This window comes from Gallinula chloropus (genome assembly GCF_964237585.1).
Source record: "Gallinula chloropus genome assembly, chromosome: 27".
Classification (NCBI taxonomy): domain Eukaryota; kingdom Metazoa; phylum Chordata; class Aves; order Gruiformes; family Rallidae; genus Gallinula; species Gallinula chloropus.
Window position 1 is genome coordinate 1953976 of NC_140112.1, and position 27329 is coordinate 1981304.

General features: G+C 52.1%; 1 protein-coding gene across 1 annotated transcript; it reads right to left on the minus strand.

Moving 5' to 3' along the window:
• Positions 1–607: 607 nt before the first annotated feature.
• Positions 608–27110, minus strand: LZTR1 (leucine zipper like post translational regulator 1). Its single transcript, XM_084275947.1, has 20 exons — positions 26901–27110; positions 26740–26802; positions 26551–26607; positions 25799–25878; positions 24781–24889; positions 23889–23972; positions 21393–21450; positions 20684–20823; positions 19048–19249; positions 17356–17466; positions 16273–16365; positions 14882–14977; positions 13138–13321; positions 10651–10820; positions 9893–10049; positions 7797–7923; positions 5966–6115; positions 5003–5108; positions 3742–3822; positions 608–1398 (listed from the first exon to the last, which is right to left on the minus strand). The coding sequence occupies exons 1-20, from the start codon at positions 27074–27076 to the stop codon at positions 1282–1284; spliced, it is 2361 nt and encodes a 786-aa protein (XP_084132073.1). The 5' UTR covers positions 27077–27110; the 3' UTR covers positions 608–1281.
• Between the last annotated feature and the right edge of the window lie 219 nt (positions 27111–27329).

Genomic DNA, 27329 nt, shown 5'->3' on the forward strand with positions numbered 1-27329 from the left:
CCCTCATCTGCACCAGTCCTTGGGGGGCTCCTGCAAAGCTGTCACGGGTCCCAAAAGGCTGCAGGGAAGGGAGGGAACAGGTCTAGGGGAAAGTTGAGGGTGACCCTGGGTTGAGGGGGTGCTGTGTGGGGTGGGGAGTGGCAGATGGCAGAGGCTGAGTTGGGAGTTGCTTCTACTTTCCCCAGGGGTTTTGTCCCTGCACCCAGTGTTGAGGTTGGGGAGAGTGGTGTGTTCCAGCTCCCCTCCTCCCTGTGATCCCTCTCCCAGGGGCAGCCCAGACTGGCTTTGGGCTGGGGCCCAGGCCCAGCTGCAGGTGTTTCACCTTCCCAGCCATGCTGGGGAGGGGTACAGCTCCTCTCCCCTCCACACCATGGGGGCACATCCAGCGTGGCAGGGAGCTGTAACCAGCAGCCTGTGGAGCTGGCTGGGATGGGTGCTCTGCCTTCCCCCACCTTCCTGCAGAGGCAACAGCTCCACAAAGACACTGCAGCATAAAATCAGTGATGGGAGGTAGCACACTTATTTTTACCAGTGACCTTCATCGAGCTCAGAGCTCTTTGTGCTTCATTTTTGTTCCCCCAAATGAAAGCCAAAGTCCATCACGAAACGCTGGGAGATGCTGTTAACTCTTTATTAATAAATTGATTTAGCAAGGCTTAGCAAGACAGGATTAATGGCTGTGATGGCCAGAAAGGACTGCTGTAATCTTCTCATCTGAGCCACTGTAGGGCACAGGGCTGGACTCTGCAGCCCACCAGTGGAGGCAGTTGTGCAAGGGCTTATCTTTAATCCACGCCACGGAGAGGCTCTGAGGAGTCACCACATCCCAGTCCAGCCCTCAGCCTCGCTGCAAACACCACGCTGCCTGTTCCCAGTTCTGCTGTAGCCCATTTCCCCTCACAGCCCCTTGGCTGTGTCAGCTGAAGTTCTTTAAATAGCATGATTTAAATCCCGTGCTTCAGAGCATCAATGACTCCCTTACTCACGAGTCTCTTATTTTACAGTACTGAAGTTAATAATGGGCTTGATTCTGAACTGAGTTACTCCCAAACCCAAGGGGAATAAATTCATTCCTGTAACGCTCTGACATCTGCATAACAGAGACCAAACTCTCCTCCACACAGGTCCAAACCCAGCGAGTCCACGGGAGAGCGAGCGAGCCGGCCGTGCTCCTCTCCCTGCTTGGGAGGGGATGGCAAAGAAGAGTCAGCTGGAAAGTGCTAGGGGGGCTGGGGTTTTCCTTTTTGAGGAACCCACAAAGAGTTGGATTACTGAAGCACATCATATGTCTGAGCCCAGCTCTGCACACTGCTTGTCTGATATGTGGTTAGCTAAGGACTCTATGATGTCAAGGAGCAGCAGCTGACTCAGGGAGCGGAGGTTTGGCAGCTTGGAGACCTTCAAGGAAAACAGAACAGGGGAAAAAAAAACAACCAAACAGAAAGAAATTAAACCCCTCCCCAAATTAAACCCCTCCCCAAATCGCTGCTTCACCCCTGCCACCCCATGAGAAGCAAGCAGGTCAGGCTGGGCATGTCTGGAGTGAAATCCCAGCCAGGGAGCTGGGCTGCAGAGGATGGCCAAGGGGTCCCATCATGACTTCCTGCACTTACAGCCCCATTTCAGAGCTCTGTGTGGAGGGGATGTGAGCAGAGGACAGCAGAAATGCTGACCCCAGTGCTACCTCTCTGAGAAAGGAGCCTAATTACTGTTTACACTGCCAAGCCCACTGCAAACTGGTGCCAGCTCAGCACTCTCCTGAAAGCAAAGCCGGGCACTGGAGCAGCCCTGACCTTTGAAGTCTGGGTGTTTCTACCCAGCATGTGGCTTCAGACCTGATCTCTTGGATTCTGCGTGCTCAGGGCCTGTGCTGGTTTTGCTGGCAGCCTCCCAGTGTCAAAGCAGGTCACTGGAGCAGGAGCCAACACAAACCTTCACCGCGCCAGTTACAGGAGAATCTGCTGCAAACCTGATGCTCTCGGGCTGTTCAGAAACTCAACTGTTATCAAAAGCAGCTCTGTGCATTCCTCCCTTCTCCACAGCCTCAGAGGAACAAGCAGTAAGCCCTTCTTCTGGAGTTATTAACATCCATGCCCAGCTGGCAGCCAGACACTGCCTAAAACCCTGTCTGCTTACCCAGCCCTTATCACCCCATCCATTTAAGGATCATCACCTCACTCTAAGAAGCCTGGCTGTGATAAAGAATCGAGACTTCCCAGAGCATCTTTGGAAACCCAGGAAGAAAATGGCCAAGCACACTGTCAAAGAGCTCAGGACACGTGTTTCAAGTAATATTATAGAATCCCAGACTGGTCTGGGTTGGAAGGGACCCCAAGGATCACAGAGCTCCAACCCCCCTGCCACAGGCAGGGACACCAACCTCCGGGCCTGGAGCTACACAAGGTTGCCCAGGGCCCCATCCAACCTGGCCTGGAACACCCCCAGGGATGGGGCACCCACCCCCTCTCTGGGCAGCCTCTTCCAGCCCCTCACCACTCTCTCTGCAAAGAACTTCCCCCTAATCTCTCCTCTCACCCTTCCCTCCTCCAGCTTCACTCCATCCCCCTTGTCCTGCCAGTCTCTGCCCTTTAACAAGCCCATTCCCCTCCTGTTCCTCTGCTCCCTTCAGGGACTGGGAGGCTGCAGTGAGGTCCCCCCACAGCCTTCTCTTCTCCAGGCTGAACCAGCCCAGCTCCCTCAGCCTCTCTCCAGAGGGGAGCTGCTCCAGCCCTCTGAGCATCTCCATGGCCTCCTCTGACCCCTCTCCAACAGTCCCACATCTAAAATATAGAACCCCAAAAGAAAGGTTGGTGGGGACTGGGAGGGAGAGCCCTGAGTACTGGAGGGAACCCTGCCCTGCGCTGAGACCCGCGCTGCGAGGAACAGATCAGGGTGTCAGTACAAACACTTTGGAGCAGGAGTTTTATTAGGGCTTTTGCACAATACTGACACAAAGGAGCCTGAAAACCACAGTGCCCAAACCAGTGACCTTCTGGGAACAGCTCTTTGCTTAATGTGCTTACGGGAATGGTCCGAGTCATTAATGGAGCTGGAAGAAGAGGAGGTCCCACCGGCCACGCACCCAGCCTGCCTAAAGCCTTGATGTCCCACTGAGCTGGTGTGGGCAAGAGCAAACCCCTCTTCAGAGCCTGTGGCTCACTGAGGAGCAGGATGGCAAGCACTGCTGCCCAGCACCCAGCATCAGGCCAAAACCCACAGGCTGCAGCCTCTCAGGCCAAAGAAAACCATTGCATAATTCAGATCTCTCTGTGTGAGTCTTTCAGCCACGTTTCAATGAGAACTTTAACAGGCAACAGCTGGAACATGAAACATTCACAGACTCCCAGGGGTTGGAAGGGACCTGGAGAGCTCCTGGGGTCCAACCCCCCTGCCAAAGCAGCTCCCCAGCTCATCTTGCACAGGGCGGCGTCCAGACGGGGCTGGAATCTCTCCAGAGATGGAGACTCCACACCCCCTGGGCAGCCTGTCCCAGGGCTCCCTCACCCTCACTGGGGAAAAGTTCTTCCCCAGCTTGGTGTGGAACTCCCTGTGCTCCAACTTGCAGCCATTGCCCCTTGTCCTGTTCCAGTCTCTCCTTTATTGTTGGTGTGAAAGGCATGCCAAGCAGACTCATCAGTAAGACACAGGCAGCTCTCAGCTGGATTCCTAGGTTAAGGTGTCTAAGCAGCGCAGCGACAGAGGACAGCAGCTCTCAAAAGCCCCAGAAAAGATGCAACCAACCTTGGTGAACTGGTGAACAATGATGTGCAGGCAGTGCCTCTTCATGTCCAGGGCTTGGGTCTTGTCAGCTGCCTCCAAAATCTACATGGAAAGCAATGATGTGATTTTTCCTCCTGTGTGGCTCAGATGTACAGTGCAGACACACTGTTCTGACTCAGGGGAGGGATTCCTCAGAGCTAGGGAAACATCTCCACCTTTCATTACAAACCCAAATCTTTTCTCAACTATTCAGAAATAAAACTGGGATTTAAAACATCTGGAGTGCTCAGGAGATGCTTGGTAGGAAACTGCAGGTCTCTTTCAGAGCCAGGATCCCTGAGTGCCCCAGTGAGACTGGTGAGAGCCAAGTGCAGTTAAATGCTGGAATTGATTCTGCTCGTGCTGCAGAGGCTTTGGGCTGCCTACCTAGTCAATGCATCAAAGGCTTTCTTATCATAGAATCCCAGACTGGTCTGGGTTGGAAGGGACCCCAAGGGTCACAGAGCTCCAACCCCCTGCCACAGGCAGGGACACCAACCTCCAGGCCTGGAGCTACACAAGGTTGCTCAGGGCCCCAGCCAACCTGGCCTTGAACACCCCCAGGGATGGGGCACCCACCCCCTCTCTGGGCAGCCTCTTCCAGCCCCTCATCACTCTCTCTGCAAAGAACTTCCCCCTAATCTCTCATCTCACCCTTCCCTCCTCCAGCTTCACTCCATCCCCCTTGTCCTGCCAGTCTCTGCCCTTTAACAAGCCCATTCCCCTCCTGTTCCTCTGCTCCCTTCAGGGACTGGGAGGCTGCAATGAGGTCCCCTCACAGCCTTCTCTTCTCCAGGCTGACCCAGCTCAGCTCCCTCAGCCTCTCCTTGTAGGGGAGCTGCTCCAGCCCTCTGAGCATCCTCATGGCTCCTCTGACCCCTCTCCACCAGTCCCACATCTTTCTTGTTCTGGGGGCCCCAGCTCTGGACACAGGACTCCAGCTGGAGTACTTCTTATCACAGAGCACTGTTTGCTACCTTAAACTTTACTGACAGCATTACTGATAAAACAAGACTAATGTCACCTGAACATCACTGCTGAAAAAGGGTCTGGAGTTGGGTGCTGAGCACAGGGCACAGCTTAAGATGTCATTTAAAAACACTGGTCTGCAAGTGGGAGATGAGGAGCTCACAAGTAACATCCTGATGTCCAGCTGAGCAGTATCTGCTGAGCCTTTCAGCCCAGGAGCACCAGGACCCACTTCCCCTTCCCTGTGTCTAAGTCAATCAAGTCATTAGATTACCTGGAGCACGTTCTCCACTGTGACATTCATTTCTAGATTCTGCTTACAATAGGCTTGCAGCCTGTTGTTGGAGAAGCCGTAGTAGTAAGGTGCAGCAAAGAGGTAGCTATCCAGCTCGTTAAGGAAAGGGAATATACAGTGAAGTAACAGTACTGGCTGTAAACACAAACCCATGGCAGGAGGTACAATGCTGTGCCTGTTAATGCCACCCTGGAATCTAGAGCAAAGGAAGGAGAGGTGCTGATGCCTCAGAAAGCTGGGATCAAAACTCAGTACTCTTGATGACTATTAAGCAGGGATCCTTTATTGCAGCGCTGGGCACACATTTGGAGGTGCAATCCTCTGTGTGCCCAGCACTGCAATAAAGGATCCCTGCTTAACAGTCACCAAGGCTATTGAGTTCTGATTCTGGCTTTCTGAGGCATCAGATTGTCACCCCAGATGGGACCCTCTCTGCTGGGCTGCAGGATCCAGTAAGAAACAGGACTCCCCAGGCATGCCCTGGGAGCTCCCAGAGGGACTCCTCGTCCTGCTTGGCTCACTGCAGGAGCAGACCAGGACCATCCTCTGATTGTTGTCCCAGGGCTCCCTCACCCTCACTGGGGAAAAGTTCTTCCCCATCTTGGTGTGGAACTCCCTGTGCTCCAACTTGCAGCCATTGCCCCTTGTCCTGTCCCCACAGACACTGAAAAGGAGCTGCCCATTTCCCCAAGGGACTGGCCACTTCTGTGAGAGAGAGAAAACCACCTGCTAGGAATGTACCCTATGGCTCTCGTTAGTCCTGCTGGACAGATGGACAGGGGTTGAGTTATAAATAAGAACAGGAATCAAGAGGTAAATCTGACTAACAATGAGGGTAATAGAAGTAGTGAAATCCCTAAGAAAAGCCCTCTGGATTGTGAGTTTTGATTCCAGCTTTCTGAGGCATCAGTGCTGTCTGAGTACCTTCAGGTGTAAGGATACAGGGAGTCCTCTGGAGGCATGTTTACTTCTCCATAGTAAATGTACCTCAGCATGGATTCAAAGGCTTGCTTGCTGGGAACCATTTCACCTATGGAAATATTCACCTGCCCATCTTCTGGCATGAAGGATCGGAACATGGCTTCAAAGTAACTGGAGAGGGAACAGAAGGGATGCAACACACACTGCAGACAGATGCTTCAACCCAGTACTGTTAGCTGCAGCCTCCCCAGAAGGAAATTCCAGTGCCAACCTGGGCAAAACCACTAATAAATGACTGTTTCATATATTCCTGCCTGTGAGAAAACTTCAAATATAATCCCCCCTCATTTCCATCAGCACTACCTGAAATTGGTCTCTGTTTCTTGAAAATTAGGACACATGGTGCTTTGATTTTCATCTCATTTGCATAAGACCCAGCAGAGAGCTTAAAGCATTATGAATTTCCTTGGTATCTCTACAGGCTGTCAATCAGGGAAGGTCTGAAGAGCTGTGAAATGCTTCTGGTAAAATACCACAATAATACTGAATATTATTACTGGGGCTGGAAAAAAAAATTGTGACAAGTGTTTGAAATAGAGATTTGATGGGACCATTTAAATGTTCAGCAGAACATAAAGGTGCAGGGACACAGAACACACAGGAGAAGGACAAACCCACTTCACCCACATCCTGAGAAGGAAGAATAGTGCCCACCTACACATGGGTGAGCTGCTTGCCTCTGCAAGACAGTACATGAACAATCCAGTTGCTGTTACACACAGGTTTCTATAATGCTTATTCACAGCCAGCAAGAGAGATTCAAGTTTCACATGACTCAAACTGGATGTTCAGAGTCAGAAGACTCTTTCTGACCTCAGTGACATCTGTTGCTGAAACCACCTCATGCCTTACACCCTTTTTTTCCCTTCCTGTGATGTTATAGGTTCTTTGTCTTCCAGTGTGGCTTCTTACACATCCTCTAGAGAATCTCTACGGTTTTAATTTCCTCCTTTCTCTGCTGGGGGTCAAATTGGAAAAAAATAATCACAGAATCCCCAGGTTGGAAAAGATCTTTGAAGATCATGGAGTCCAACTGTCCCTGTCCTGTGCTGACCCAGATCCCTCAGTACCTCATCTACCCTTTTTTAAACACCCCCAGGGGTGGGGACTCAGCCCCCTCCCTGGGCAGCCTGTGCCAGGCCCTGACAACTCTGCCAGGGAAGAACTTTTCCCTCCCATCTGCTCTGACCCTGCCCTGGGGCAGCTTGAGCCCATTGCCCCTTGTCCCATCTCCTGTCCCCTGGCTGAAGAGACCATCGCCCACCTCTCTGCACCCTCCTGGCAGGGCAGGGGAGGGGTGAGAAGGTCTCCCCTCAGCCTCCTCTTCTCCAGGCTCAACACCCCCAGCTCCCTCAGCTGCTCCTCAGAGGATTTGCCCTCCAGCCCCTTCCCCAGCCTGTTTGCCCTTCTCTGGACTCACTCCAGGACCTCCATGTCCTTCTGATGCTGAGGAGCCCAGAACTGGACCCAGCACTCAAGGTGCAGCCTCCCCATTGCCCAGTCCAGGGGCACAATCCCCTCCCCAGACCTATGGCCTCCCTGTCCCCCCAGACACACTGCTGGCTCGTGGTCAGCTGACAGTCAACCAAGACTGTTGCTTACAGGCTCATGATACTCATGGAGCAGAGCTGCACCTCACACTCCGTGGCTACAAAATTCCTCCCCAACTTCTAGATTAGGCCAGCTGGACAGCACAGCCTGGGCAGCACAGCCTGGGCAGCACAGCCCAGCCCAGCCCAGCCCAGCCCTCCTCACACAGAGCACTGGGTAGCTTTAGAAGATGGTGACTCACCTGGAGCGCGCTGCCAGGATCGCTTTATGGGCTGGCCGTGGGTGGCCATCTAAGAGCAGGATGATATCACAGAACTCAGTCCCAGCTCCCTCCAGGTAAGCCTTCATGTCCTGAATTAAAGATGTTCCTGGAAGTTAACAGAATGGAACAGTGAAGGACACAGCCACTCCCAGGGACCAGGTGCTACCGAACTGATCTAAGGCCAAGCCAGAGCTCCAGCCCCTCTTGCTCTGGGACCCCTGGGGTGAGTTTGAGGCTGGGTGTTCTTCATGACCTTAGACCAAAACAAGTTCTATCCTTTCCCATCCCAATCCATTACCTACTGCCCATCCCAGAAACCAACTCAGCAGCTCAGCTGGCAAACCACTGGCAGTGGCCACACCGAGAGGTCGTCTCAACAGATGAAGAAATCTGACTTTTCCCCACCTTTTCCATCATTTCCAGCCACCAGGAATATCAAATCTTGTCTCTTCATGAAAAGCCTTTCCAAATTCTCAGTTAAGTCTTTTACCCAACATTTTAATTAACCTTTGAAAACAAGAGTAACTGAGAAGTATGGCACATTCACCTCTGATCCAGACTCACTCATATTTTCAAAGCTCATCTTGGTTCTCCTGCACTGTTCCAGCTCTGAATATGGAAGCTGACTATGCCATCTTCAGGACAGTGCTCCTCCCTTCTCCCTGGGACAAATGCCAGCCAACAGCTTTCTGCCTGACCTTCCAGGACTGGCTTCTCCATCATTCTTTCCAGTCCCCAATTTTTTTTTGCTCAGCATTCCAAATCAACACTGGCAATGCCTTTGAACTTTGTGGCCTCAGCAAAATTCGTTATTACATCCCTCCTTTGTGCATCAGGATGATAAAATCTTGAATAAGACTAGTCTTAAATCAGCCCCTGATGAATTCCATAATAGAATTGTAAATCAAATCTTCTCCTTCCAGCACAATCACAGAATGAAAATGAGAGGCAGGACCATTAGAGCAGGTTATTTATCTTTTCAAAGCCTTCTCCTCCCTACCTTCTGTTTCCTTCTTCATTAACTTTTCTTTTCCATGGTTAATTTTTCCATGCTTCTCTCTTTCTTACCCAAAGGTCAACCCTGTCAGCGGGGGCTTTCAAGATCTTCTTATTCCTGCTCCTCCTTGGTTTAAACCTATGAGCAGAGCTAATGGGATCCTGGGGGCATCAGGAGGAGTGTGACCAGAAGGTAGAAGGAGGGGATCCTCCCCCTCTGCTCTGCCCTGCTCAGGCCCCACCTGGAGTGTTGTGTCCAGTTCTGGGCTCCCTGGGATAAACAGACAGGGATCTCCTGGAGAGTCCAGAGGAGGCTACAGAGATGATGAAAGGCCTGGAGCATCTCCCCTGTGAGGAAAGGCTGAGTGAGCTGGGGCTGTTCAGCCTGGAGAGAAGACTAAGGGGGGACCTTATTAATGGTTATAAATATCTTCAGTATGGGCTGCAGGGGGAATGGGCAGCCCCTTTTCAGTGTCTGTGGGGACAGGACAAGGGGCAATGGCTGCAAGTTGGAGCACAGGGAGTTCCACATCAACATGGGGAAGAACTTTTCCCCAGGGAGGGTGAGGGAGCCCTGGGACAGGCTGCCCAGGGGGTGTGGAGTCTCCATCTCTGGAGAGATTCCAGCCCCGTCTGGACGCCGCCCTGTGCAATATGAGCTGGGGAGCTGCTTTGGCAGGGGGGTTGGACCCCAGGAGCTCTCCAGGTCCCTTCCAACCCCTGGGATTCAGCTCTGTTACCTTCTAATCCACTCAAAGGAATGCCTGCTGCCTTTCCTTTGAATCAGGACACCCTTCTGTTCCTTCTGCCTCACCTCTCTCTCTCTGGGAAGAGTCAGGACATTTCACTGCAGGAAGAACATGACCACCTTCAACAGGTGTTTTGATGGGGACACTTTTCTGACTGAAACTCCCTGGAGGAAGAAGCGACGCGCCCCATCGCAGTCTGGGAAACAGCCCAAGTGCAGCTCTACCAACTACAGAAGGGGGTCTGCAGTGGTCTGCTTCCTAGGTTGGCTCCTAGGAACCAAATGATGCAAAACCAGCACAACCAATTACTTCATAAAGCTCAAGAATTACCTATGTCAAGAGGCTGATCAGAGTGTGTTCGGACAGGAGGCTGCTGCTTTCTCCGTACGATCTCCACAATGAGGGATGAAGAAAGATGCTCAAACTCCTTCATCATTATGACTTGATTAAAATGGGATTCCTTCACCACAAAGTTCAGGCAATGTTCCTTTAAAAAAAAAAACCCATATTATTAATTAAAAAATGTATGTTTTTACTGTATGAAGTCATGCAACAGCATCACATAACTGTTCCCAGGTCACACATGGAAACAGTCATCCTTTTCTTAAGACTCTCCCCATGGAGGCTGAAATACCACACAACCATAGAATGGCATGGGTTGGAAGGGACCCCAAGGATCACAGAGCTCCAACTCCCTGCCACAGGCAGGGACACCAACCTCCACGCCTGGAGCTACACAAGGGTGCCCAGGACCCCAGCCAACCTGGCACTGAACACCCCCAGGGATGGGGCATCCACCCCCTCTCTGGGCAGCCTGTTCCAGCCCCTCACCACTCTCTCTGTAAAAAGCTGAGTGACCTGTCTGGACGGTGTCCTAGGGACCCTGCTTTGGCAGGGGGGTTGGCCCTGATGAGCTCTGGGGGTCCCTTCCAACCCCTCCAGTTCTGTGATTGTGATCTCCTCGAGCAACTCTATTTTTAGGAACAAACTGCATTTGAGAAAGCCAATACCTTGTGCAAAACCTTAATTACCTGGATTTTACTTTTTCAGACATCTCAGCAGTTGCTGTGCATGCAGAAGATGCTTACCTTCAGCTGATCCAGCTGAAGCTTGTTAGCATTCTCACACACGATGAGCACGTTCTGCAGATCTACAGACGCTTCAATGTACTGAAGGCAGAGCTGTTCCAGTCGAGAGAGCTTGAAGTTCAAGGCCAGTTTGTACACATCCATGATAAGTAACACATCCTGCACGTGGCCTGAAAATCATGCCAAGAGAGAAAACTGCTGAACAGCTCACACAACAAAAGGAGGGATTTTTATCTAAGGATTTCTTTTGACATCAACCACGTCAGAATGGCAGAATGGGTAGTGGCTGGTTCTGTGGTGGTTTGATGGAGAAAGAGCCACGCTGCTGCTGGTTAGAAACACCTGAATTGATACTAAAAAAAGAGGTTGCAAAACTGAGGCATGGAACAGCCACCCCAAAAGGTCTTTTGGACAAAGATTTTGAGACAACCTGGATCAGGAATTTTTAAAACCCTCAAAGTGACGTGGCTAAACCCAGACAAGCTCTGAAGGCAGCAGCCCGATTCTCTGAGGTGCTCAGCTGCTGACAGCTCCAAAGTCCTTGGTTTTCACACAGTATTAGGACCCCAGTTGTGACAGATCCTTGTGAAGGCACCCTGTGCTCATGTGGGTACAGATCTGAGGCTGGTCTAGAAGAGAGGGCTCAAGTAAGAGGGGCAGCAGGGACCCTCGTAAGGCCACTGCTGTGAGGTGACTGGGGCACCAACTCCAGGAGTAATCTGCACAGCCTCTGCTTTCCTCACAGGAGATCTCTGGCCATCTGCTGCAAACACTTCTTGCTAGAGAAAAGCTTGCTTGCTTGTCTCGTGCTGTCCCTGTGTCTAATTGGAAAATCCCAGCTGATGAGCATGCCCAATTCTATTAGCTTGGCCTCTGGATGGATCCCCAAGGTGCTGCTCTCTGAACTGAGGGGAGCAGCTAGGAATACAAATAGTCAGGGTGAGGGCTGCTGGAGCATCCCAGCAGGAAGGCACAGTGCAGGAGAACGTTTGATGGGCTGGGGGAAGGGTAGCAGGCTGCCTGGGAAGCCTGGAACAAAGCAAAGAGCTCAGCATGATAGCCCTTCCCTTGGGCTGATCCTGTGAGCATGCTGAGGATCAGTGAACTGCCTGACAGCAGGATCTAGCACCATCAGCAGGCACTCATGAGAAGGTTCCCTCATCCCCATAAGGAGGTTTGCTGTCAGACAGGCTCCCTTACAGGGAAAGCCCTGGGACAACTGTGTGAAAAGCATTAGTTTCCTGAGAATTACCTTCCAAAGGAAGGAAAGAGCCTGGACTGAAACCCAAGCAAAGCTTTTGGCATCAGGACAGATGAACCTCCCTGCTGCCCCTGGAGCTGGAGTTGCCCACATGCTGAGTCTGACTCCAGCAGCCCGAGAGACCTCATCACTCCAACAGCCACTGGTTAGGTCACAGAATCCCTAGGTTGGAAAAAACCTTTAAGATCATCAAGTCCAACTGTCCCTGTCCTGTGCTGACCCAGATCCCTCAGTACCTCATCTACCCGCCTGTTAAACACCCCCAGGGGTGGGGACTCAGCCCCCTCCCTGGGCAGCCTGGGCCAGGCCCTGACAACTCTGCCAGGGAAGAACTTTGCCCTCCCATCTGCTCTGACCCTGCCCTGGGGCAGCTTGAGCCCATTGCCCCTTGTCCCATCTCCTGTCCCCTGGCTGAAGAGACCATCGCCCACCTCTCTGCACCCTCCTGGCAGGGCAGGGGAGGGGTGAGAAGGTCTCCCCTCAGCCTCCTCTTCTCCAGGCTCAACACCCCCAGCTCCCTCAGCTGCTCCTCTGAGGATTTGCCCTCCAGCCCCTTCCCCAGCCTGGTTGCCCTTCTCTGGACTCGCTCCAGGACCTCCATGTCCTTCTGATGCTGAGGAGCCCAGAACTGGACCCAGCACTCGAGGTGCAGCCTCCCCAGTGCCCAGTCCAGGGGCACAATTGATGTACCGTCCCAGAGCTGAGAGATCTCTGGCTGTCACCTCCCAGCCAGCAAATGGTTTTAACTCAGGGACTTTCAATAGATGCATTTAATGGATCTTTCCTTTCTCCAGGCATTCCTTTGGCTCAGCAATTTAAAGAGATGACAAATACCAGCTCACTCTGCCTTTCTGTGTGGGCTGGAGTTTGTAACAGATAAAAACAGTATCAGAAAAGGGAAACAAGGCAACCCAGGATTCAGGATCCTCCCAGGCAGACTGCTGTAATGTTTAAAATACCACTACATTTTTGTTTGGGCTTTTTGTTTTTTTTTTTCCTTTTTTACACTTTTTGGAATGATCAAGAACCTGCTTGTTTGAAAAGAATTGGAAACAACCCCCCCAAAGCACTGTTAGGATGCTGTGATAGAGATCTGCTTTTATTAATCACAGGTAATTAAGTGCTTAGCCCAAGACTGATCACCTGGATATACTGGGCCCTGCTCAAAAGCCCTGTTTCCTGCCCATTTGCTGCCCACTGGTTTTTAACCCACCCTGCTGCCCTACCTTTGCGAGGGTATTTGATTTTGTCTGTGTAGAGGAACTGCATGAGCACCTCGAAGGGCTGGGCCTCTGCCTCTCGGATGGGCACTTCCAGCAGCGGCTGCAGGCGGCACAGCTTGACATTCCCACCTATCCCGTCCTTCTGACAGGCTGAATGTCCCTCCTCTTCAATATCCTGCTTGGATTTCTGCAGCAGAGAAACACACTCAAACAGGGCGCCAGGGCTGTGTCAGCTCAGACACGTTACTGTCATAGAATGATAGAATCCCAGGCTGGGATGGGTTGGGAGGGACCCCAAGGGTCACAGAGCTCCAACCCCCTGCCACAGGCAGGGACACCAACCTCCAGGCCTGGAGCTACACAAGGTTGCCCAGGGCCCCAGCCAACCTGGACTTGAACACCCCCAGGGATGGGGCACCCACCCCCTCTCTGGGCAGCCCCTTCCAGCCCCTCACTACTCTCTCTGCAAAGAACTTCCCCCTGATATATCATCTATCCCTTCCCTCCTCCAGCTTCACACCATCTCCAGTCTCTGCCCTTTAACAAGCCGATTCCCCTCCTGTTCCTCTGCTCCCTTCAGGGACTGGAAGGCTGCAATGAGGTCCCCCCACAGCCTTCTCTTCTCCAGGCTGACCCAGCCCAGCTCCCTCAGCCTCTCTCCACAGGGAAGCTGCTCCAGCCCTCTAATCACCTTTGTTGCTCCTCTGACCCCTCTCCAACAGTCCCACATCTTTCTTGTACTGGGACCCCAGCTCTGGACACAGGACTCCAGCTGAGGCCAGATGTCAAACCAGAGGAAAGATCTTTCTTCTTACTGCACCCTCTGCAAGACCCAAGAGCTCTTCATCTTCATGACTGTCTTCAAGATAACAAGGAATTCATGTGTCTTCAACTTACTGTTCCATATCCTTTGACAAACATGGACTGGAGCAAATAGAAGCTCCTGGGTAAAGCTCAAAAGCAGGGCCTCAGAGAAAGGAGAAATGAAACCCACTGAGCCCACGTTTCTGCCCTCAGCAGGAACAGCATCTCTCCTTGGAGAAGGAAAATGTAGGAGCAGGTTCCACAGCCCCCCTGCCTTACAAAGAATTTTAAGCCACTTTGTTCTTTTTGACTATCCCTTTGACTTCCCTGCCCTTCTTGAGCAAAGATGGAGGGCTCGGGGTGTGGCAAAGAAATTAAGGAGCATTGAGGTACCCATATATCTTACTACAGGTTGTGTGCTAACAATTCCTCAGAAGCAATAAAATGCTTGTTGCTGAAAAGCTGTAAAGCAGTTAAAATAACAGACAAAGGAGCAGAGGCACCAGACCTTCAACTCTGGAAAGAGCCAGGAAACACTAAGGCAAAGGGAACAGAGGCAGCCTGAAATCCTTAACACCACCTTCCCTCTAATCTGTCTGATCTTGCTGGCCACCCTGATGCCACGCAGCTTTTAGCCTCCCCAGAGGGAGGGATACACATCCCTCCCCAGGGCTAGCCAGCAAGATTAGAATTCAGACAGCTTTGAGAGCTCCCAAGAACCATCCCACCAAATCCAGATAACTGGATTACCTCTGGCTCCTCCATGCTCCACCGCTCGCTACGTTAAGGCCAATTACCCTCTTTATTTTCTTCACTCAACAGCACCTCAGCACCAGCTGCTGCTCCAGTCCTACACCTGCCTCAGCAGGTATTTTCTGACAATCCCATGTCCAAAGTTGGGCAGAAGAACCTTGCCCCAGGTTTACCTCTCCACACCACTCACCTGTTTCAACCTCTCCCTCGCCTGTGTGATTTTCTTCTTCAGCCACTTGCAGCGCGCGGTGACAATGGCAGCGTGTCCCCGGACTCGCTCTTCCTTCTGTCAGAGCCAAAGGAATCACACCCATGAAGCTTTTCTTCCCAAACCAAGGGGTGCTGGCAAATGGCAGGGGTCATGGAGACCTGGGCTGTGCTCCTGGTGAATGTACATTAAGTCTGGGTGAAAGGCAACCTTGCACCCAACCTGCACACCCAGGTGGAACCAAACACCTACAGACTATGGCAAACACCTTTTGGATGAGTCTTTGTTCAGTTCACTCAGCTCAGTGTCTCAGTTGCTGTGTCTTATTCTTGCATCTGATTTTCTATTTAATTTTCTCTTTTCAAAACAACAACAACATGGGGTTTTTTTGGCCATTGTTCTTTGTACCTCACCTGTTGTTGAGGATCTCAGACCTCTGCAGAGGAGCTTTAGAACTTTAATTTTGCAAAAGGAATTCAGGTAAGTTGAAATTTCTCCTGTTTTTCTTCAGAAAAGACATTCTTTTAAAATTCTTTTAATTGTTTCATGACTAGAGAATCATTCCCCTGGGCTGCTTTTTCTCACTGGCTCCTGAAATGATGCATGGATCTGCAAACTGGGACCTCAGGGCACAGAGATCATGAGTATCGTTTACATACTGCAACTACATATAATAAGTGCTCTGATAAATTACTTTTAGGTCTCAGTGATCCACAGATCTTCTCAGGTTAAATGTTTCTTCTCCTTTGCAGCTCCATACGTTTATCTGGATCAGTGGAACCCAGTAAACCAGGCAGACAACATTCACTGAATGACAGAATCCCAGACTGGTCTGGGTTGGGAGGGACCCCAAGGATCACAGAGCTCCAACCCCCTGCCACAGGCAGGGACACCAACCTCCAGGCCTGGAGCTACACAGGGGTGCCCAGGGCCCCAGCCAACCTGGCCTTGAACACCCCCAGGGATGGGGCACCCACCCCCTCTCTGGGCAGCCTGTTCCAGCCCCTCACCACTCTCTCTGCAAAGAACTTCCCCCTAATCTCTCATCTCACCCTTCCCTCCTTCAGCTTCACTCCATCCCCCTTGTCCTGCCAGTCTCTGCCCTTTAACAAGCCCATTCCCCTCCTGTTCCTCTGCTCCCTTCAGGGACTGGGAGGCTGCAATGAGGTCCCCCCACAGCCTTCTCTTCTCCAGGCTGACCCAGCCCAGCTCCCTCAGCTCTCTCCGTAGGGGAGCTGCTCCATTCCCAGACAAACTCCCATTCCCAAGGTTCCTGGCACAATCACTGCACAAGGTGCTTTCTCCCAGCAAACATCCCCCCCACCCCTGCCAATAACACCCTCACTGGTACCTTCTCAATAAATCCTACTCACCTCTCCCAGAACAAACTCCAAGTCGCTGAACTGCCTGTTTTCCCACAGCCTTCCGTAATCTTCGTGCAGGGTGCACTTAGGGTAACATGAAAACTAAAAAGCCCCCCCAAAAAGGAAGAGAGAATGAATTTCAAATGGCTGTATCCAAAAGCACTGGAGTCACATGTGCATCACTGGATTTTCTTATTAACGTGACCTCAACGTAGCGTAAAGCCCAGGAAATAATAAGCAAACCAAGGATGTGGGTGAGGGTAATGAAAGAGAACAAGGGTAACATGGGAGAACTGTGTCTCATCACAACTTGAGAGGTTTCTGGATTCAGTGGCTCAGAGTCTCTCCTGCTCCCAGGCCTCACAGAATCACCAGGTTGGAAAAGACCTTTAAGATTATGCAGTCCAACCATCCCTGTCCTGTGCTGACCCAGATCCCTCAGCACCTCATCTCCCCTCTGTTAAACACCCCCAGGGGTGGGGACTCAGCCCCCTCCCTGGGCAGCCTGTGCCAGGCCCTGACAACTCTGCCAGGGAAGAACTTTTCCCTCCCATCTGCTCTGACCCTGCCCTGGGGCAGCTTGAGCCCATTGCCCCTTGTCCCATCTCCTGTCCCCTGGCTGAAGAGACCATCGCCCACCTCTCTGCACCCTCCTGGCAGAGCAGGGGAAGTGGGGATACCTTCAGCCTCCTCTTCTCCAGGCTCAAAGACTCCTCTGAGGGTCCCACACAAAGATAAACTTGAGTGTAGGGGGAATTTGATTTAACCTGGCAGCACAGGCAGCAGAACAGCCAATTCCCAGTTAAACATCCCAGCAAATCCTCTCTGATACATTTCTGCACTAATAAGCTGTCATGAGTTTTGTGAGGACTTTAGAAGGAACAGGGGGAGTTTGGTCTTTTAAAAATCACTGCTGGATATCAGATCTCAACAGATTTTAGAGATATACATTAATCTTGGGAGCTGAACGTGAAATGCAAAGGCTGCCTGGAGGAAGGCTCACAGCAAGCCAAACCAGAAACTCCACCACATCCTGAGACAGAGCTGGAAGGATTCACATGGAACTGGGGTGGATGTTTATTAGAGACTCACCTGGAACCTGTACATTTCTCCACTTCTAATGTTATTGTCCACTGTGCCACCAAAGATGTACATAGCATCTGAGATAACAGCTGCGGCGTGGAAGAGTCTCCCACTGGGTAACTAGGGAAAGGAATGGACAAAATAGGTGAGGGAATAAACAACAGCACCTTTTTTATTGTTGTTTTATTTTTTCTCCCAAGAAAAAGGGATGGCAACAGACCCAGAAAGTTTTCAAGCAGTGATTTTAACTTCATTCCCCCCCCAGTTTAATCAGGCTTGTTTTGTTTGATCAGGCAGGAAATCTCATTAAAGCTCTGCCTCCAAACTAAAAAGCCCTCTGGTATAAGAAATCTCCTCTGTTGGTACATATTTATAGACACCACTCAAGTAAACTCAAGACACAAAAACAAGATTATGTTTATCTGGAGAGACATATTTTCCAGGAATCCATGCTGACTGGTGGTTTTCTTTACCACTGAACTCTCCCTCTTACCACAGCATCACACAACGGTCCCATTTAGCCTGTTACTCACCAGACTTTCCATGCCTTTTTCTTTTCTTCAAACGACACCTTTTAAGGGCACAATTCCCTCTGCAGTAACTCAGACCAGTTTGAGGTTGGTTGGGTTTTTTTTTCCCCCCCTCTCAGATATACAAGCCCCAGATTTGGTCACCTTAAAACACACGTTTCCCTGTGCTCTTTTGAAGGAGTCATCTAGATTCCTCTGGATAAACCAGATTCCTTCTGTCTCTGCCATCCTTTGTGGAGATTTAATCAAAGAAACTTTAAACTCAGTGCTGATAAATACCATGATGGATTATGGAATACTATTGATCTACTAGTATGCTCCTGCTGGGTTCAATACCTCTCCAAAAGAGGATGAGATTACTGGCAAATATGATCTGTTTTATGTGGCCTCTGTTGTTCTTAGCAGTAATCTCATTAATTAAATAGGATCAACTGAGTGAAAAACAAATGAATGTATTACAGTAGAATAAAAATACATCAGAGAGCTTTAGCAACTGGACCTCCAACCTCATTCCAGAACATTTTTGCTTGCCAGGACCTGCAGATGGGCTGGTATGAGCTGCACAATAATCACAGAATCCCAGGGGTTGGAAGGGACCTGGAGAGCTCCTGGGGTCCAACCCCCCTGCCAAAGCAGCTCCCCAGCTCATATTGCACAGGGCGGCGTCCAGACGGGGCTGGAATCTCTCCAGAGATGGAGACTCCACACCCCCTGGGCAGCCTGTCCCAGGGCTTCCTACTCTCCAACATTCCAACCAAAACAAAACAAAACCCACCTTATTCTGTCAAAGATCAACTACAGGCCACCTGGTTTTCACTCATTCAGCTCATTTTCCCTGTCTGGTTTTTAAACCAAATAATACTTCAGCTTTGTTTTTAATTTAAATAATTCTCTAGTAGGTGCTTTTAAGAAGCAGCTGTTGGATTTAATAACGATGGGGGGGGGTTTTGATCCAAAAAACTAAAGAGCATTTTCACACTGGTGCCAGAAAGGAAACAGGAATCACCTGTATATTTAACTGAGTGACACCACACTTGCTTGTCACATCTCATTTAGCTAAAATCATTTGTAACAAGCGTTGCAGCACTGCTGTGTCCACACCCTGACAGTCCAAACGGGTTGAAAAAAGGATGGCAGCACAGAAGTGAAAAAGAAGAGGTGGATGTTTTACCTCACTGTCTGGGCTGGGCTGGATGACTTCCCAGGTCTGAGAGTCCACGTCGTAGCAGTGAAGCTCATTGGGCAGCGTGTTATCTGCAGCACCTCCGAAGACGTAGAGATGCCGGTCGAAGGCCACCATTGTGTGTCCGTATCTGCGCTGGGGAGGAGGAGGGGAGCCCCTCAGTAAGTGCTCAGTAGGGATCCTTGTCCAGCTGAGACATGAAACATAAAAGAGTCTGGTTGTTTTTTTACAATTCTCTCCTGCAAAGGAAGTTTTCTAAGCCCTCAGACTGCCAGAATCAAGAAGAGGAGGAGCTCTACTTATTGAAGCTGCCTGAGAGCAGACAGCAACCAACCCTGCACGACTCTAAGATCCACCTCAGCTCTGTGCTGCTCAACTTCATGAGATGAAGTGTGTCCATAACCCACACAGAAACCCTGGCAGCTCAGAGACCCCAATGTGAGGAGGAACTGGTGGTCTATCACAACATGGGTAACAGGAACCCTTCCAAGGGAATGGGATGTGGTGGCCTGTGGACAAGCACTGCTCAGTCACTACGACAGCGCCTTTCAGCCACGGTCTGGAGGGGTTACCTGCTGTTTCAGTTGTGGTTCCACTTCACACACACACAGAATCACCAGGTTGGAAAAGACCTTTACGATCATTGAGTCCAACCATTCCCATCCTAAGCTAAACCAGATCCCTCAGCACCTCATCTACCCACCTGTTAAACACACCCAGGGGTGGGGACTCAGCCCCCTCCCTGGGCAGCCTGGGCCAGGCCCTGACAACTCTGCCAGGGAAGAATTTTTCCCTCCCATCTGCTCTGACCCTGCCCTGGGGTAGCCCATCAGCCCAGCCTGTCCAGATCCCTCTGAAGAGCCTCCCTACCCTCAGGCAGGTAATACTTGGCATCCCATTCTGGCTACAACAAGATCGATTATTTCCCATTTTAAGCCAATGTGCTGAACTTTCTGCATGTCAGCTGAAATAGTCCAGTCTGATACACATGGCAACCAACAAAGGCTCATTAGAACAGTCTCCATGTTATCTTGGCTGCCCGTCCTCATCAGGAGATGCAGTAACTCCCCAGGAGAGGGTTCAGAGGAGCCACAAGGATGCTCAGAGGGCTGGAGAAGCTCCCCTACGGAGAGAGGCTGAGGGAGCTGGGCTGGGTCAGCCTGGAGAAGAGAAGGCTGTGGGGGGGACCTCATTGCAGCCTCCCAGTCCCTGAAGGGAGCAGAGAAACAGGAGGGGAATCGGCTTGTTAAAGGGCAGAGACTGGCAGGACAAGGGGGATGGAGTGAAGCTGAAGGAGGGAAGGGTGAGATGAGAGATTAGGGGGAAGTTCTTTCTAGAGAGAGTGGTGAGGGGCTGGAACAGGCTGCCCAGAGAGGGGGTGGGTGCCCCATCCCTGGGGGTGTTCAAGGCCAGGTTGGATGGGGCCCTGGGCAACCTTGTGTAGCTCCAGGCCTGGAGGTTGGTGGCCCTGCCTGTGGCAGGGGGTTGGAGCTCTGTGACCCTTGGGGTCCCTTCCAACCCATGTCATTCTATGATTCTATGAAGACCCTTAATTATGAGCATTTCTCAACTCAAGCAGTCATAGATTACATGGATTTTTGGTGACTTAACTGTCTCCACTTACATCTTCTCCTTGAATTCAAACTGGAAGAGATTATTGGTAATCTTTGCTCCGCTCTGGCCAGAGAACACAAACATCTTGTCTTTGCAAACAGCCACAGGAAAGTTACAGCAGGAAGGAGGGATCTCTCCACTCTGCTCGATCTGAAAGACAACCAAGTTGTAAATAAAAAGGTATTTGCTGCAGCATGTGACTCCACAGGGCAGCACTATGGGGCACGTCAGCAGACAGACAGACAGACCACATGGCAGCAATGTGTGCAGACAACCCAGCCCCTATCAATCTGACTAGAGGTCATGAACTCATGCCACGCTTACACATCTGCACAGACTGGTTCTACCATAGATAAAAAGGATGGGAGGACACATTTCTAAAGCCCCCAGATCCCCTAAGGATCAAGACTCTGAGCTCAACAGCCAGCAAAGCTCCCAGCCTGGAGCAGTAGGGAGTGCAGCCCCTTCTCCAGGCGGGCATGGCAAAGCCCCCATGGGCAGTCCAGGGCTGGTTCCCACATTCACAAGCAAAAACCAGGCTTTCTATATGCTTGGTTTTCCAAATACACAAAGAAAACTCAATCTGAACTGTTTCTTTTCACCTCTGTGACAAATAGATTCTGCAGAGAGAGCAGTGTTGTCCAGCACAGGTCATTTTAAATAACTGTGAATGCAAATGAAGAAAATTCTGTGTGTCAGATCAAATTAAAGCTTCTTACCTCCTCCCAGGATGTCAGCTCCCTGTCCTGTAGGCCGATTGTCCACATATCATTTAACCTGTAACACAAAGACCAGCTTGATTTGAACCAGTTTGGTTTTGGCAAACTTTAGGTCACAGAATCGAAAGGACAGAGATCCTACTTCATCAGCATTTCTCCTCCTGCACAGGAGGAATCACAGACTCACAGGGGTTGGAAGGGACCTGGAGAGCTCCTGGGGTCCAACCCCCCTGCCAAAGCAGCTCCCCAGCTCATCTTGCACAGGGCGGCGTCCAGACAGGGCTGGAATCTCTCCAGAGATGGAGACTCCACACCCCCTGGGCAGCCTGTCCCAGGGCTCCCTCAGCCTCACTGGGGAAAAGTTCTTCCCCATGTTTCTGTGGAACTCCCTGTGCTCCAACTTGCAGCCATTGCCCCTTGTCCTGTCCCCACAGCTCATGCTTCAGTAACAGAAAACCCCCATTACAGTCTTTTTCCCCTAACCCTGTGTTTTACACCCCGATGTGAGCTCACTTTAGCATCTTTCAGGTCACCAGTGTACTACAGCCAGCAGCTACACACAGCAACTCTGCCTGGAGCTTAAGGCTTTGAGCTATTTAATCTTCAGTGCTTTTAGTGAAATACCCTTATTACCCTGATTTCTTCTCCCCATCCCTGCCAGCCACCGAGCACAGGGATTATTCCTGTGGCTGAATCCTACCACAAAGACCTAAGGGAGGATGAAGTGGGTAACCTGACACATCATGGACAGCTCTGGCTCTGAGGATTCTCTTCCTGGTACAAGTTACTCACAGATGTTTCCCTTGTTTAAATCTGCCTGGAGGCTCATGTTCCAAAAATGACCTTTTTTAAAGTGATTAGACACATTTAACAGGCATCAGACAGCTCCTCTCACCCAATCCCCCCCCTCCCAGCTACCCAAGGGCCCTGGGGAACATCCCTAAACTGGATTTGAGCAATTCCACAGTCACTCCTCTTTCTCCAATCCCTCCTCCAGAAATAAAGACAAGAATTCATTTGTTTTTCCAATTAGCAGGAGTTGTCTCAGAGACTCTGAGGAGCCAATAACTTCCCTGCAGATGCTCCTCAGGAGTCTGCCCAGCACACTGAGGCAGCTCCAAGCCTGACAACCTCTGTCTGCTCTCACAATGCAGATACTGTGCAGCAACACCAAATACTTCCTGAGTTCATCCAGGCAGAGAAAAATCATGTGTTCATGAGCCAGCAATGTGCCCTTGGGCCAAGAAAGCCAACAGCATCCTGGGGTCTATCAAGGAAAGTGTGGGCAGCAGGTCAGGGAGGTTCTACCCCTCTGCTCAGCCCTGGGGAGGCCTCATTGGGAATAGTGTGTGTGGGGCTGGGCAAGAAGGACAGGGAGCTGCTGGAGAGGGGACAGCAAAGGCCAGGGAGGTGCTGAGGGGACCAGAACATCCCTCTTGCAGAGAGATGCTGAGGGACTTGGGACTGTCAGGCCTGGAGAAGGCTGAGGGAGGAGCTCATCAATGCTGATAAATCCTTGAGGGGTGGGCTCAGGAGGATGGGTCAGTCTGTGTTCAGTGGTTCCCAGGGACAGGACAAGGGGCCATGGGCACAAACTGGAGCACAGCAAGTGCCACCTAACCCTGAGGAGGAACTTCTCTCCTGGGAGGGTGGCAGAGCCCTGGGCCAGGCTGCCCAGAGAGGCTGGGGAGTCTCCATCTCTGGAGACATCCCAACCCTGTGATCCTGGACCCTGCCCTGGCAGGGGGTTGGACTTGTTGACATCCTGAGGTCCCTGCCAACCCCAACCATTCTGTGATTAAAGACTGGGAAACACAATGGCCAGCTCTGAAGTGTAGTCTTTCTTAGGGGAGGTTTAGGAAATTAATTCTTCTCTGGCTAACCTGGGGAGCAGAGGCTTTTGAATCTGTTGGTGAAAGTGAGATCCAGCCCTTCCAATCCTCACTGGTCTGTGATTCTGACAGACTAACAGCAAATGTGGGGAGCTGCCATCTAGGACAAACTCTCCCTAACTTCTAACTTCTCAGTACCACTCATTTCCAGTCTTTCCCCAGCCCAAAGCTCCTCTCTCTTCATCCTAACCAGTCTTGGTGGCTCAGTGCAGTATCACACCAAGAGTAACCACACGTTTTCTGAGACAAAGCTGACACATTCTTAGTTCTGTTGTGCATCTCCAGAGAAAATCCAGGTTCTGGGAGTCTTTTAGCAAGGCCTACAGAGGGTATCTTCTGAGAAGTGCTCAACTGCCAGATTTCAAAGATCCCTCAGCATCTTTCCAGCCCAGGGTGCTGTCAAACTGCACATCCCCAGCTGTCCTGAGCCACCAGATCTTTAGATTTTAATTGCAAAACCATAATGCTGAGCAGCAGGCTGGGTCTTGCAAAGCTCTGGTTATGAGTTTAAATCACTTGGGACATGAAAAGGTCTCAACAGAGGCAAAATGTGAGGGATTGGGATATTAGAAAAGCACCCAAGGGGAGCAACCCCACCACATACCGTGCATTGCCATCATATCCTGCAAAGATCCACAGCTTGTCACTGTACACTGTTGCTCCATGAGCTGACCTGGCAACTGGCAACCTGTAAGGGAGAAAAATGAGGGGCAGACCCATCTGAATCCACCTGCAGAGATGCTGCAAGAAGGATCTGTGGGACTGCTAAGATGCATGGGTAAGGAGAGAGTCCCTGACACAAAAGAGCATCGTGGCATGACACTGCTTTGGTTGTGTGTCCTCAAAACAAGCCTGGAGAGGAGAGGGGGGAGGAAAAGGAGAGGAGAAGGGGGAGGAAAAGGAGAGGAGAAGGGGGAGGAAAAGGAGAGGAGAAGGGGGAGGAAAAGGAGAGGAGAAGGGGGAGGAAAAGGAGAGGAGAAGGGGGAGGAAAAGGAGAGGAGAAGGGGGAGGAAAAGGAGAGGAGAAGGGGGAGGAAAAGGAGAGGAGAAGGGGGAGGAAAAGGAGAGGAGAAGGGGGAGGAAAAGGAGAGGAGAAGGGGGAGGAAAAGGAGAGGAGAAGGGGGAGGAACACTCCAAGAAAGGAAAACTTTAATCAAAAAAGAACATGTGGATTTCATGACAAACAAGCTTCAAGTGGGTTTCTGATCAAACTAAACTGAAACTCTCACTAAGTTTCCTGCCATCCTTGAAAAAGACTCCTTTGCTCTCATCTCCTCTGTCACAGACTTTGGTCAGGTTTCCAGCCCAGTGTGCTCACTCCAGGATACCAGGCTGTGCAAAAAGTGTTCTTCAGAAGAGGTTTTCAGAAAACTCTGACCAAGAAAATAAAGCACAATCCTCCTGCAGCCTTAACATCAGTAACTCATTCTAACTGTGCTGTTCCAAAGGTTTGCCTGAGTCCCCTACAAGAGTGGAGTGGTGCTGCCAGCTCCTTACCTTCCTTCAGTCTTCCACTCTGTCCACTGCCCAGTTGCAAACTTATATTCAAAGAGATCGTTTTTATTCTTCAGGTTGGAATTGGAATAGATGTCTCCAGTGTAGCCACCTGGGGAGCAGAAAACTCTGTTAGACTCAAACATGCACTTCCAGCCATCGTATGGGAAGAAAACTTACACTCAGACCACACCAAGAGAAGGTATTTGGCTAACTGACTGCTTCAGGTGGGAGGCTTCACCTCCACTCTTACCCCTAGAGAAACAGTGTAGCAGTGAGTTTAGATAAGACAGCAGAAATATTTCCAAGCTGAAGTTGAAATCAGAGTCAGCCATCAAAAATACCAGACTTGCTGCTGAACAAGATCTCCTAATGCATCCTGAAGATCATAGAATCAGAGAATCCCAGACTGGTCTGGGTTGGAAGGGACCCCAAAGGGACAGAGTTCCAACCCCCTGCCATAGGCAGGGACACCAACCTCCAGGCCTGGAGCTACACAAGGTTGCCCAGGGCCCCAGCCAACCCGGCCTTGAACACCCCCAGGGATGGGGCACCCACCCCCTCTCTGGGCAGCCCCTTCCAGCCCCTCACCACTCTCCCTGCAAAGAACTTCCCCCTAATCTCTCATCTCACCCTTCCCTCCTCCAGCTTCACTCCATCTCCCTTGTTCTGCCAGTCTCTGCCCTTTAACAAGCCCATTCCCCTCCTGTTCCTCTGCTCCCTTCAGGGACTGGGAGGCTGCAGTGAGGTCCCCCCACAGCCTTCTCTTCTCCAGGCTGACCCAGCCCAGCTCCCTCAGCCTCTCTCCATAGGGGAGCTGCTCCAACCCTCTGAGCATCTCTGTGGCTCCTCTGACCCCTCTCCAACAGCCCCACATCTTTCTTGTACTGGAGGCCCCAGCTCTGGACACAGGACTCCAGCTGGGACCTCATAAGAGCAGCTACCTTGCTCCTTCCTTAAAACAACACCTGTGTGTTTTATCACACTGAGCAGGTACAACCAGAACCTGCCTGTGTCTTACCAAACACAAACATGCTGCTCCCGTAGACCACGGCTGAGTGGTGGTATCGCGGTGCCGGTGGGGTCCCCGTGGTAAAGGCCCTGCACAACGTTCAGAACAGCAGCAGTCAAACCACCTTGCCATGCCTGGGCCTCTCAAAGCTATTGTGCAGACTCAAAATAAGAGTTGTTCTACGATCTGCAGAATGACAGGGCTTGGGAGGGACCCCCAGAGCCCATCGGGTCCAACCCCCCTGCCAAAGCAGGGTCCCTAGGACAGGGCACACAGGTTGGTGTCCAGACAGGGCTGGAATCTCTCCAGAGAAGAAGACTCCACACCCCCTGGGCAGCCTGTCCCAGGGCTCTGGGTGTTTTCCCCAGTCCTCCCAATTACTCCACCACCCGATGCCAGCCTTGGGGTTACAAGCAGTTACAAACATGCTGCTGTGGCGGTTTGACAGACACAGCAAGCGAGTGATGGGGGGACAGCACAGACCCCACAGCACAGCAGGAACACAAAGATGCCTGCGAGCCCCCCTCCTGGCACCCTTCCTGCCCCGGGGGGGGGCAGCAGCCCCCCACCCTCAGCCCGTACACCCCCGAGTCCTGCTGCTGCTGCCCAGCATCGCCTCAGGCAGGAGCACTCAGGCACCCAGCAACCTCCACAGCGGCTGGTCAGCTGCCCCAGCATCGAGGGGATCAGAGCCCCAACTTCCACCCCCGGCCCCTGGACGGGCTGAGGCGCCTGGCAGCCCCGCGGCGGGCCGGGCCCACCTGCACCACGAGCAGTCCTTCACGTCGAAGCGCAGCAGGTCGTTCAGCATCGTCTTCCTGAGGGGAGGAAAAGCACAGAGCGGCTGAGCCGGGACGGGGGACCGGCCAGGAGCTGCCCAGCTCACCCCAGGCCCCCTCCACCCATCACACCCCCCCCCTCCACAAAGCCCAGGCCCGCCTAGGCCTTACCCGTTGTCACCACCGAAGACGTAGATGGCGTCCCGATAGGCCACCACGGTGTGCTTGCTGCGCCTGCGGGCGGCAGAGAGCGGCTGTCAGGAGCCGCGGGGACGCTCCCCACCGCCCCTACCCCGCACCCCAAGCCCCGCTGCCCCCCAACCCCGGCTCACCGGGCCCCCACGAACTCGTCGCAGGGCGGGAGGCGGCGCCACCGGTGCACCGTCTCGAAGGGCCCGAAGTTGAGGGTGAGGTACTCGACGCTGTCCGAGCAGCTGTGGTCGAAGTCCACGCTCGGCGCCACTTTAGAGCGCCCCGAGCCCCCCGCCGCAGCCCCGGCCGCCGCCATGGCCTGCGCCAGCCTCCCGCCCGCAGCCGGCTACCGCGGGGCCGCCGGCCCGGCCGGACTGCGGGACTACAGCTCCCAGCGTGCACCGCGCCCCGCAGCTCCCCCCTCCTCCCCCCGCCCCCCCCGCCCCAGCACGCACCGCTCGGCGGGCGGGGCGCGGGCCTGGGGCCGCCTTCGAGACCCGAGCCCGGCGGGGAGGGGCGGGGAGGGGAGGGGGGAGGAGGGTTTAGGGGTGGGAACGGCACAGCGAGGC